Source organism: Rhinichthys klamathensis, unplaced genomic scaffold, assembly GCF_029890125.1.
Source record: "Rhinichthys klamathensis goyatoka isolate OS25496 unplaced genomic scaffold, OSU_Roscu_1.1 h1tg000009l_1, whole genome shotgun sequence".
Classification (NCBI taxonomy): Eukaryota; Metazoa; Chordata; class Actinopteri; order Cypriniformes; family Leuciscidae; genus Rhinichthys; species Rhinichthys klamathensis.
Window position 1 is genome coordinate 2860743 of NW_026606562.1, and position 13284 is coordinate 2874026.

The 13284-nt window shown below is 39.1% G+C and overlaps 1 protein-coding gene across 3 annotated transcripts in view; it reads left to right on the top strand.

Moving 5' to 3' along the window:
* LOC130093560 (metabotropic glutamate receptor 7) overlaps positions 1–13284 on the top strand; it is a 216922-nt gene that overhangs the window by 108735 nt on the left and 94903 nt on the right. For 2 of the 3 annotated variants that reach the window (XM_056260572.1, XM_056260571.1), the window contains exon 5: positions 10642–10785. The exons of the other annotated variant lie outside the window; for it this stretch is intronic. In XM_056260572.1, the coding sequence (XP_056116547.1) occupies positions 10642–10785 (144 nt within the window). The remainder of the gene's footprint in view (positions 1–10641; positions 10786–13284) is intronic. 3 annotated transcript variants of the gene reach the window in all.

Below are 13284 nucleotides of genomic sequence, written 5' to 3' on the forward strand. Positions count from 1 at the left end.
CGAGTTGTGGTGATATTTCCACGACAATCAATATTGTCCCAAACAAAGTTTTTTAAAGTTTGCATTATACTTTACCAAGGTGAGCGGCAATTTTAGCAAAATTCTTAAATATATATATATATATATATATATATATATATATATATATATACAAATATTATTTTGTTGTGTATATTTAGGATACACAAAAAAAGCTAGCTATGAAAATAGCCTTAGCATTTATTTAAAAAATGTTGAAAGTGTCATTTCCAACACAGGACGCTACTAATAAAGTGTAAAATTTAGAAATTTTGCAGGAGTTTAGGTATGGTTACAGTAGCAAATTTTGGGTTATTTTATTTTAAGGTGTCATTGTTACAGTGTAATTATATATTTAGGTACTGGGTAATAATAATTAACAACATGCACTTCCTATAGGGTTTGGGTATGATTAGGATATGGTTGAGGTTTTTTTTGCATGTAATTATGCATAATTTACTGTTATTACTATTGTAAGTGCATGAAACAAGGACACTGTCAAATAAAGTGTTTCCAAATTTTGCTTAAAATTCCAGGTGACAAACCTTAACCCGTTGCCAAATCTGCATGGGGAAATGTTTTGCATTCATTCAAAATTCCCAATTGAACAGTTTCCTATTGAAATGACTGGATTTTCCCTTAGGCAAATGTACACATACACACAGTTGGACATTTTTAGATCAAACTAAGCAAACTAATAAGAGCGTGGAACGTGTGGAATCATTCCACAAGCCCAAAAGAGCCCAAAGTTGAAGAAACACCCTATTTTTATTAGATTGCACAAGCAAACCTCTTTGGTGCTTGCGATGTATTCCTGTTCAGAGTAATGTCAGGTTGAATGGATGGAAGGAACATCGCTCTAATAATAGAAAATCATCTCCCCGGTCTCTTCGAAACTGTGTCACGTTTGATAGCGATGGCGCCGGGTGCGCGTGGAGACAGAACAGAGCACAACAGAGTCTGGATTGGTTTTGTTCACTGGGGATTGTGAACCCAGCCAGAGGCCTGGACACAGACTGACCCAGCTGGCAAGCTTTTCCACCCAGCCCGGCCTTGGGGTTGATCTCAGTGCCAGATTAATATATGAAAGCCCTACGGTGTTATATTTTGTGGCGGACATAAACTAATGATATAAAGAGCACTGTGGATGCAAGAGGCATGTATGGAGAGATGAATCCTCTATGGAGAAAAATGCCTTGAGGTGTTGGACTCTCCATGACAGAACGCTTCCTGTTGTTGCATTAAAGGAATAATTCACCCAAAAATGAAACATGTCAACTTTTGCTCTTCTTTACATGTCAACTTTTCAAAATCTGTTTCTTAGCGGCATTGACATCAAGCCTGGACTCGCACGTCCACACTTATTTTAACTCAAATGTGTATGAGATTATTAGAGAATAGCTTTCTTTTCACACCAAGCTATCGTTTGACTTCGGAACACTTTTTTTTACGCTGTAAAATTATATGATCAATAAGTCATATCATATGTTTTTACATTGCTTTAACTCATCAAAATAAGCTATTTTCAACTTTTTTTATAAGTTATACACAATTCAACAAATTTTTAAGTCAATTTAATTTAACTTAAGTTGAAATGACTTAAACATACAAGTTTATTGTACTTACAAAATTAAGGCAACAACTTTTTTACAGTGTTGTTATTAACTAAAAATATTGCAATAACTTGTTGAAATAAAATTATATATATATATATATATATATATATATATATATATATATATATATATACACTGTATGTATTAGATGAGAAACTTAAACATTTTAGTTAATTTATCTGCCAAGACAACATTTCGAATTTTCATTAAGTTGAAGTTGAAGTAAATATATATTTTCTTAAAAACTCATGGTATTATATTTGCATTAATATGTTGATATAGATTTTAGCTTTATATTTTCACTTTAATTGAAGGTTTAGTCGTTAAAAAAAAGTCTATCTAGTTTGTTAGTTTTAGTTAATTTTTAGTTATTTTAGTACTTCATCTTACTAAATGAAAATGAGAAACGTTGCTTTGCCAATTAGGTGAAATAAAGTAAGTTTTATATTTAATCTTATTTAATTTTATTTATTCAAAATAAATAATACTAAAATAACACTAGTGTCATTTGTATTTTTGCCCTTTTCTAAAAAAGAAGAGTATGCAAATTCAACATAATATCTCTTTTATTGTGCTAGAGAGAGAGAGAGAGAGAGAGAGAGAGAGAGAGAGAGAGAGAGAGAGAGAGAGAGAGAGAGAGAGAGAGAGAGAGAGAGAGAGAGAGAGAGAGAGAGAGAGAGAGAGAGAGAGAGAGAGAGAGAGAGAGAGCGCGTGACTAAATGTTGAAAGAATGTTACGGAGCCCCTAAAGGTACATGATAAAGAAAAAAATTATGATAAAGAAAAAAATTATGAGATGGAGGAAACATTATTTGTCAATTCTTTTGCGTTACTCTAAGAAACTTTGCGTTCGTTCGCAAAGAGATCCAAACGTTGCGAGCGAACTAAAAGTTCATCGGGGGAGCGCAAAACATTGACTAATAAGTCAATGCTTTTGCGAGGGAACGCGAAAGCATTGACTTATTATTTCTCCTCCCATCTTATACTTTTTTCCACCACCATGACCCTTTAGGGGCTCCGTAGAATGTACATTTTGAGTGAAATATTTAAAGTTATATCGATACCCTAAAGCAAAGGTTATGTGTTTGAACAAAAATTATGTAATAAAAATGTTTTCTGCAAAAAAAAAAAAAAAAATACTCTCAACCATTTCCACCCTCCCTTGTGTTTAAACAAGTGGTTTTCCGTCACAGAAAAAATGCTATCCTTGATAACTCCATATTTACATCTTCACTCCGCCCGCCAGTTAATCCGTGCGATGCAACTCTGCAACTCAAAATCATGTCACACAGTGCAATGCATTTTCCAGGTATCCACAGTGTTATGATAGCATCTCTCTGCTCGCGCTGTTTGCCATTTGCTGATAAGTGTGTCGAGCGGTGCTTTGCCGGGTCGAGCAATTGCCCCTGCATTTCACAGCACTGATGGAACAATTTAAAAGGCACTCATCAGGGAAAGCATCACACTTACAGCTTTAGCGTGCTCTTCGAAAAAGACCTGTGAAAACAATTGAATGTAGTGTTGCCACAAGCTGTAGTCAAATAGGGAGTTTGTCTCACCACAGGCACCCCTTGCAAGAACAGGTGCTCGCGAGGAAATTCACAACGCCATGCTTCTCGTTTACCTTCCCTTTTTGAAGTGAAACGATGCTGTCTTTGTGAACAGACGTGAAGCTGGAAGCTATTCAGACGGTTGTCTTTGATCTGATGAGTGTTGGTATACAGAACCTGATGTTCTGAAAGTGTCATGTTTTTTATTTGTGCCACGCAGAAGACTAAACATGCCGCCTAGACAAAACAAGCTACGATTGAACTAGGGGTGTCGACAAGCATCTAAAAACATATATTTTGAGAGTTTCTTTTATTTTGGCCATGTTGTAATGACAATCAAAAAATGCCGTTAGTCACGGGAAGCAGTGACTTCAAGACCAAGTAGCTCCTGCCAACCAGTTGCATCAGCAGTAAACTGAACGAATGTACAAGAGATAAGCGGTAATCCTCCTATAGCTAACTCCCACTTAACTGCCTTTCAGCAAATCAGTTAGGCTTACTGGGCGAAAGTTACATCACCTATTCAATATTCATGAGCCAAGCTGAATGGGTTTATACTGTGTACCTACCACATTTATTACGCTGAGTTTAACCCTCATGTTCTGTTAATATTGCCTGATATTTGGGGGGCAAAAAAATAAAATAAAATAAAATAAAAATAACACACACACTGTATATTAAAATCTATTATAGAATTGATATACTATACAACTTAAACAAATCAATGTAATAAAAAGATATTAAATATTAGAATAAAATATAAATGTTAGATGATACTTATATTAGATAGATGGAAAAACTTAAAATTAGAAATGTTGCCTTGGCATCTAACTGAAATAATATAAGTTGAAGTTAAAGTAATAAAGTACTAAAACTAAAATTATAAAAAATAAATAAATACATAAATAATTACAGCTAAGTGGAAATACAGAAAATGCAATTAAACACGACAAAAGCACAAACCAAAATGACTAAACCTTCAAGTAAAGTTAAAATGAAAACTGGAAATATAAAAGTAAAATCTAATTTAGAGTTGTCAAAAAGTACCGACTTCGGTACCAAACGGTACTGAAATCTTTTAAATGGTGACGCTGTCGAGCAGAATCATAAACACCCTTGTGTAGCCAATCACAGACGAATCCGATGAGCGCGAGAATACAATGAACAAATTTGATTTTACTTTTATATTTTCAGTTTTCTGAAAAAAAAAAACTTTAGTTGAAATTTTAGTCATTTTGCTTTGTGCTTTGGTCATGTTTAAAAGCATTTTATATATTTCCACTTAGCTTTAATTATTATTATTTATTTTTTTACAATTTTAATTTTAGTAATTTACTTCAACTTTAACTTAATTTATATCAGTTAGAATGCCGAAGTTCCGGTACCGAAATCGGTACTTTTTGACAACTCTAATCTAATTTAAATAATTAATAACTACTATAAATATATATATAAATAACACTAATATATATTGATCACCAACATATAATACTGAAGCTTTTCCAAAGTTGACATGCATGTTTTAAAAAGGGGTTTGCAGTCAAAAAGGATTGCAATTTTACATGATTAAATGTGATTTATTTAACTGTATTGCTGTGCAGTTCCTATAGTGTTTTAAGTCAGTTGCTATATGGATGCTAGACTGTTGGTCATATCATCAACCCTAAGTATGCGTAATTGTAATAATAATTCTTGGCTTAGGAAACACTACCAATGTTTTGCACCGGATAAAAGCATGTATCATGAACCTTGAAACTTGTTTATTATCCGTCCTCACAAAATTAGGAAAAGTCGAACAGTGCTTGAGGCCTTTCAAAGCCCACAGAACCTGAGGGTTGCATTAATATCCCATCTTTACTTGAATTATTGCTATGAAACCATCACAGGCTAAAACACCCCCAGAGCTGTGCAGTGCAATAGCCACTCGTTCACCAGTCAGGTAACTCGTGGTTAAATCTAGGTGGCAGCCCGTCTCTTCCAGAATACTCCAAGCGCTCCGATGTGACGAGCACTTAGGGAATAGCCTAGAGATGCTCCAGTATGATGCAAGGTTAATCATGGGAGTGTCAGTCCTGCAGTTTAGCTACTAGAATATTTATTGGTTTTAAAGTTTTGCATTAACCGCACACAGCCTTTAAACCTGTGGTTACCTAACAGGTTTTGCTTCAGAACCCAAATTTTACATTAGCAAACTTAGTAACCCATATATAAAGAAGGCAGGTGTCGTATTTTCTTTTCCCACGCAAAGATTTGCTAACAGTTTTCAAGGATTTATTCAATTGTGGCCATGTTGTGCTAATTCGTTCAATCATGTTATGGCACGCTCACACTACAGGGCTACCTGAATCTCTGGTGCTCACATTAGACAACACGGCTTTTGTCATAATAATATCAAACAGGTTTGAAAATATTGCCGCATCTGTGGCTGCTCGAGACTGGCTCAGATCACGTCGCTGACCTGCTCATACTTAACGGGCATCGCCGACCGCAACAAGCACTGATTGGGGTCCAGGGGTTTTGTCGTAGACCTGTGAAATCTGGAAATCTGTGACAAAAAAATCCTGCCAAAAGTCATGTAGTGTAAGCTTGTTAACCTTGTACTAATTCAATCCATTGTTTTAGTTAAAGGGGTCATATAATGCCATTTTTGTACAAGCTAATATGATTCTTTAGGGTCTAAATTAAAAGCTTGTAATATACTTTTAAAATTCTCATTAGTATTGTAAGAAAACACTTATTTTACCTGGTCAAAAACAGCTCTGTTTTCAGCACGCCGTTTCAGTGCATATGACTTTAAATGATCATGAGCTTTGCTCACCCCGCCTCTCTGTTCTGCGCATACACCGTTTGTAACACAATAACACAATAACCATAACGCGTTATTCATTATAAACGGGGGATTATGAATTATATTGAGAACGTCATACATAGAAAACATGCCGTAATGTACCCTGAGTGTAAACCTTAGACGCATTCATTGTGAAGCGTGCAGCTGGCGATTTGCAAAGATTAATATATTAATATAAAGTTTAATAAAACGTTACACTCACTTCAGTTCTTCTGGAGGTTCAGCAGGAACACGAATATCTGGTACCGATCCTTTATTCAGGAGCAGCTTCTTAGCAAAACCAGCTCATACTGACCCTCGTTTATAAAGCAGTCTGGTGTGTGAAATGATTCGCACAAACATGAAAGCATTGACGTTGCTCGTGGGGAATATTCCCTTCGAAAACAAACACAGCCACTGCGTCTTCAGCGGTTCGGATTTAGGAACATTAAAATGACTGCTGTGTTCGTTATTACACCCAAGAACAGAACACCACAATCGCTTAGACGCCATTCTGCTTATAGACAGTGCTCCAGCGTATCAACAATGACCGCGCCGGTCCGCGCAGACTATGATTGACAGCTCCCTCACGAGCGAGGGCGGGTCTGTGTTGAAAAGCTCCTGTCAATCAACAATCGTGGGAGGGGCTTCCGACCGTGTGACGTCACACGCTCAAACGGCTCGATTTGAGGCAGGGGAAAACATATAAGGAGATTAAAACAAAAACACTGGATGGATTTTTATCGTTTTATGATGGTTGTGTACAGGCACTGCCAACACACATTTCAGTACAATCAACTTGTAAAAGTGCATGTACCATTATATGACCCCTTTAAATTGTGGCCACGTTGTACTAATTTGATCCATTGTTTTAATTAAATCAAGGATGTTACTAATTCATTGTTCTATTGTTTTAGTTAAATCGAGGATATGATGTACTAATCTTGTTGGTACGTTTACAATGATGCACTTAACACGGAAAACTTTTTCCATTGCGTCTTTCACGTACAGCCGACAACGTTGTCAAAACGATCCACGTTCACACAGATTTGTACAAATGACTAAAAACGCTGTATAATTCATGCCAAGCCAGTAGGTGGCGATGTCACTTTGTAAAGATACACTACGTGCTTATAGATTGAACACGTAATAGACATGCTCATGACGTCACCGTTTTCACAAATGAACGTTTTTGTAGTTTACGTGGAGAAGATAGCAGTATCGTTTTCAAAAACTTGCACTTTGAATGCCTTTTTTAAAAAGTTTGCATTTCAGGCCCCCGAAACACTGTTGTCGTGTAAATGAACGACTAAAACGCATACAAATTTTGCGTTTTTAGTTGAAAACGGTGTTGTAAACGGCCCCTAAGTTAATCGTGGCCACTTTGTACTGATTCATTCCATCGTTTTGGTTAAATTGAGGCCATGTTGTTCTAATTAATTCTCTTCTGTTTGTTTGGTTAAAACGATTTACCTACAACAAGGAAACAAATTAATTAGTTGTGGGAACAAATTCTGAAAATGTGCCCACAATATCTTGTTAGGTTTTGTCATGTTATGCCATCTTAAAAAAAACAGGATTATAAAGTTAGCATTTGCATTATTATTTGCCTTATTATTATCATAACATACCTGCAACTCAATGTTGAATCCACTAAAGAGCTACTCTTAATCGTGACTTACACACAAAAACAAAGAGGCCGAACTTTTCATTCATCAAACTTTCTCCACCTGCTGTCACTCGGACGTTAGCATATGAGCTAGCAGGAATCTGACATTCTTGGCCCAGCCTGTAATTGGATCAAACTGTGCACAAAGCGGTTCATCTCGGCCTCATCATGTGGCATTTCAGTCTCTTGGTTTAGTTTTAATTTGGCCATTAGACTCACAGCTGGTGTCCAGGCCTCTGCTGTGACCTCCGACTGGGTTTGTTTGTTTGGGTGCTTATTGTGTTATGTAGTAGATGGCTCTCTAGCAGCAGGGAGCCTGGAATTGTCACTCCAGGATTTCTGATTATGACCCTAAACTCACAGTGACAACCCTTTCGCCATCACCACCATCACAAAATACCATTACAAGAGCTAGATTGAAAGGATTGGGACCATTGCCATTTATGATTGCTTTGATCGTAACACTTACCTAGCAGTAATACTCATATAAACCTTTTTTTTAATGGTATGGATTTTTTGCTTCTTTAACAACCTCATGAAATTGCTTGAAAGTGCATTTTTCATTCATGTGTTCATTTAAACAGGACGTTTGGGTGAGACATATATTATGGCCCCTTCCCGTTTTTTTTTTCTAAAAAGCCAAAAGCCTTTAGTTTACATCACAGCTATGAGCCATGGTTTGCAACTTACTATTGCTAGTCAGCAGGAGTTGGTATTAGGGGAAGGACATTCTCATTCTATAGAGATGCAATTTGATTGGACAACAATTTGGACATGCCCATGAGTGCACTGTGAGTCATCAGCTGTACATTTTAAATGTAAATACACTGTAAACAATGTAAATAAAACAAACATTATTTGAGTGTTTTACAAGAAAACACTATTTCAGTCTTCATACTTCAATTTTTTATTTTTATTTAAAGTGTTACTTGACATTTCTTTATAATTATTTATGAAATTTACTTGCAATGTCCAAGTGAAAATTGTTTCCAAGTACACTTTTTTTTCAGTGTATCTGCTAACCATTACTATTGGCAACTTTTAGAAATACACTCGCATTAAAGATAAAGGTCAACAATGTTTATGCCACAATGAGAGATATGGGTATGTGCTATTGTATGACCCAGTTATATTATATTATATAAATCTACTGCAGGGCTATTTAGTGTTAAATCTCAGGGTGATATATTTTCAGCCGAATCTGAATAATTAAGAGAGTTGAGGTTTCAATAATTCATGTAGAAAACCAGTTTTGTTTTGAATTGAATGAGCAGTGATAAACAAGTAATAGCTATGAAGTTGAGTAAATGTACAAACAAAATGTCATGACTGTCCAAAATGATTGCACTTTTGACATCAATTCATCACAAGCTTCATATTTAATGTTTATGTATTTATGCATAATGTAAGAAAAGCAATGCATGCAAATATGAGTAATATAAATATATAATATAGTATATTATTTATATGATCTACATATATATGTACACTCATCGGCCACTTTATTAGGTACCCCATGCTAGTAACGGGTTGAAACCCCTTTTGCCTTCAGAACTGCCTCAATTCTTCGTGGCATAGATTCAACAAGGTGCTGGAAGCATTCCTCAGGGAGTTTGGTCCATATTGACATGATGGCATCACACAGTTGCCGCAGATTTGTCGGCTGCACATCCATGATGCGAATCTCCCGTTCCACCACATCCCAAAGATGCTCTATTGGGTTGAGATCTGGTGACTGTGGAGGCCATTTTAGTACAGTGAACTCATTGTCATGTTCAAGAAACCAATTTGAAATGATTAGAGCTTTGTGACATGGTGGAAGTAGCCATCAGAGGATGGGTACATGGTGGCCATAAAGGGATGGACATGGTCAGAAACAATGCTCAGGTAGGCCGTGGCATTTAAACGATGCCCAATTGGCACTAAGGGGCCTAAAGTGTGCCAGGAAAACATCCCCCACACCATTACACCACCACCACCAGCCTGCACAGTGGTAACAAGGCATGATGGTTCCATGTTCTCATTCGCCAAATTCTGACTCTAACATCTGAATGTCTCAACAGAAATCGAGACTCATCAGACCAGGCAACATTTTTCCAGTCTTCAACTGTTCAATTTTGGTGAGCTCTTGCAAATTGTAGCCTCTTTTTCCTATTTGTAGTGGAGATGAGTGGTACCCGGTGGAGTCTTCTGCTGTTGTAGCCCATCCGCCTCAAGGTTGTGCGTGTTGTGGCTTCACAAATGCTTTGCTGCATACCTCGGTTGTAACGAGTGGTTATTTCAGTCACTGTTGCCCTTCTATCAGCTCGAACCAGTCTGGCCATTCTCCTCTGACCTCTGGCATCAACAAGGCATTTCCGCCCACAGAACTGCCGCTCACTGGATGTTTTTTCTTTTTCGGACCATTCTCTGTAAACCCTAGAGATGGTTGTGCGTGAAAATCCCAGTAGATTAGCAGTTTCTGAAATACTCAGACCAGCCCTTCTGGCACCAACAATCATGCCACGTTCAAAGTCACTCAAATCACCTTTCTTCCCCATACTGATGCTCGGTTTGAACTGCAGGAGATTGTCTTGACCATGTCTACATGCCTAAATGCACTGAGTTGCCGCCATGTGATTGGCTGCTTAGAAATTAAGTGTTAACGAGCAGTTGGACAGGTGTACCTAATAAAGTGGCCGGTGAGTGTAAATCATTGTAGTCTTTTTACAGCATGTTTAAAAAAGTAAAATATAAAATACTACACTATATATTATAGTGTAATAGTTTATATTTTACTTTTTTAAACTCATGCTGTAAAAAAGGCTACCATGATCTCCAATTTGAATACCCTCTGTGGTGAAAATCACATTTTTAATGTTGTTTATATGTCTATGTGGTGTTTTTTATATGTTTTAAGACAAACCATGTGCAAATTCATCAGTCAACACCATTGCTGAGTATTTTCTCTTTAAAACTGCAGTGAACCAAAGACAGTCTCAAAAACGCGGCTTGAAACCAACCAGGTTTCCTACCGTCACAAACATGCAACCAATCCCAACGTGCGGAGAGGGGCATTTCCACTGGGAGCACAAGAACACCTTTAAGAAGGGACAGGAAAAATCGGGTACATGTAGCAATATAGCGGGTGAATTATGTATATGATGTATATTACGATGTTATGATGAACTATATGCCTTTCTCCACTGAAGTTCTAAGTTGTTCAAAACATTTCTAAGGATGCTGATTTTTAAAAGGCAGCTTTCTGACTCTCAGATAGCGAACTGGAACGTCACAGGTTACGCATGTAACCATGGTTCCCTGAGAAGGGAACAAGACGCTGTATCGATAATGACACTTTGGGGAATGCCTTCAGCATGACAGCTCCTGAAGCACATATGCAACGTCATCCCGCGATGCGTGCCGGCGGAATGCGGAAGCTATAAAGGGAGCTGGCATCACAGCTGTTGTCAGCCTCTGAATGACTGAAGCAAGCTCCCAGGCATGCAGGAAGTATGGCAAAGGGACTAGGCGTCTTGTTTCCTTTTCAGGGAACCATGGTTACATGTGTAAGCTGAGACGTTCCATTTCGAGGGAACTCGCGCTGCATCGATGACGACATTTTGGGGAACAAAATGCATACTTTAGCATGCTGACAAATGCCTGTCCTAGTGTGAAGCAATTAAGACACAGCTCAGGACATGAGCTTACAAAGGTATGTGGGGAGGGGGATCCCTTCATCACATATATTTTAAAGGGATGCCCCTGACAATAAAGCCTTAGAAGATGCCATACTTTGTGTACTTTAGGTATATAACCCGGTCTCGGGTAAAGAATAGCTTTCACTCCACCTGGAGCGAATTCCAAACAGGAAGGACAAGGCATGCAAGTCTCCTACTTTCTTGAAAGACATCATCGCCAGCAGAAACGCCATCTTTAGGGGCTAGACACTTGTCCGATGCAGCGTGCAAAGACTCGAAGGGTGCCAAGGATATCCCTTCTAATACCACAGCTAGATCCCATGCAAGTATTCTAACCTGGGTTGAGCCTCAGCCCCGAGCGCTTCATGTGATCAAGAACGACATCATGCTGCCATCTCTTGCGACTGAGCCAATATCAGCCAGTCATCTATATAATTGAGAACTTGTACGCCCTGGAGCCTGAGTGGTGCTAGGGCTGCTCCCATACATTTCGTGAAAGTGCACGGGGACAGTGCACCAATGTTTCCAAGATACCCTTGAAATTCGGTGGGCGAGACCCAAACTGGAGTTTGTAGCCTTTGGGGACAGTGCGCACACCCACTGAGATAGATTTGGTAGTGCTTCCCATGCGTGCAGGTAATTTCCTAGAGGAACCAACCTCTCGAAGCTGGTATGTATTTAGAAGAGGAGATTCTGTCCCGAAACGAATTCACAGCAGGGTTTAACTGTATCATTGTTTCTATAGGGCTCTTTATGGAGAACGAACCCCCCACGACCGCTATATTGATGGGTTTGGGTTCGTTGGAAATCGTTGGTTGACAAATCGATTTCTTGAGGGCTCCACGGAGGAGCGGGTGTAGTTTGGAGGGGGTCCCCTTAGAGGCCTGACCTGACCTGACCACTAGGACCTCTTTTCTGTAGCTTCAAGAGAATAACGGTCCTCAGATCCATTTTCTCCTTTGCGGACTTCGGTTGAGAGTGTTGCCTCGAGCCCCATGATCGTTGAGGGGAGCTCAATAAGCAACACTCTCATTTTGTGTCTGTCGGTATGAGGAGCCCGACTTAGATGGCTGGTTCTGCCCCTTGGCAGCAGCCCCATGGAACTTATGACGACAGGGGAAACATTTATGAAAGCCTGCAGCCTGTTTCTTTGCCTCCTGGAATCTCTCGACAACTGAGGCCACAGTGAGGCTCGACGAAGAGACCAGTGGGCGACAGCGGGGCATCAAGGAGGAAGGCTCTGTCCTTCTCCTTAATGCCCGATAGGTTGAGCCATAAGTGTCTCTCCATCTCCTTGGTGGTGCGGAGATCAGCGAAGATGTTGTGCGACACGGCTTGGTGGGCAATGTCGGCCCCCGGCCCCCCCCCCCATTACCATTCTCTCTGAGCCCCATGATAGAAGAATAGCGATGTACCGTGGAACTCGAATGCCTAGATGAATATGGCTTTTTTCAGGATCTCGACACCTCAGTGGGGAGATCCTGAAAGCCCCGATTTGGAAGTTGTGGAGCTGACTGCAGGAAGCTGGCCATTCGATGTTCAACCTCGCCACAGCTTGAGTTACAACCTCCACTAGCTCCTCATACTGCGGTGACTGGGCTGGCGAGTCACCCAAATCACTCGTTTCAATGTTGTGCACATCTTGCTCCTCTGAGCTAGACAAGCCCAGCCTCAAACCCTCACTCGGGGTGGAAGAAGCTGCGAAGTGGGCTTCCGGATCCCGAGTATGAGCGCTGGAGCTGTCACACTGAAGGCATACTCCAAAGTGTTGTCATTGGACATGAGTTCCCTCGAAAGGGAACATGGGTTGTGTAGCATTAGCAGCACTCTATTAGCTGTTTGGTAGTCAAGCCAAAGGCTAATCATATTAAGAACCGTTATGTGTCCAATGTTGTAGAGAGTAATACATAAAGCACATTACCATT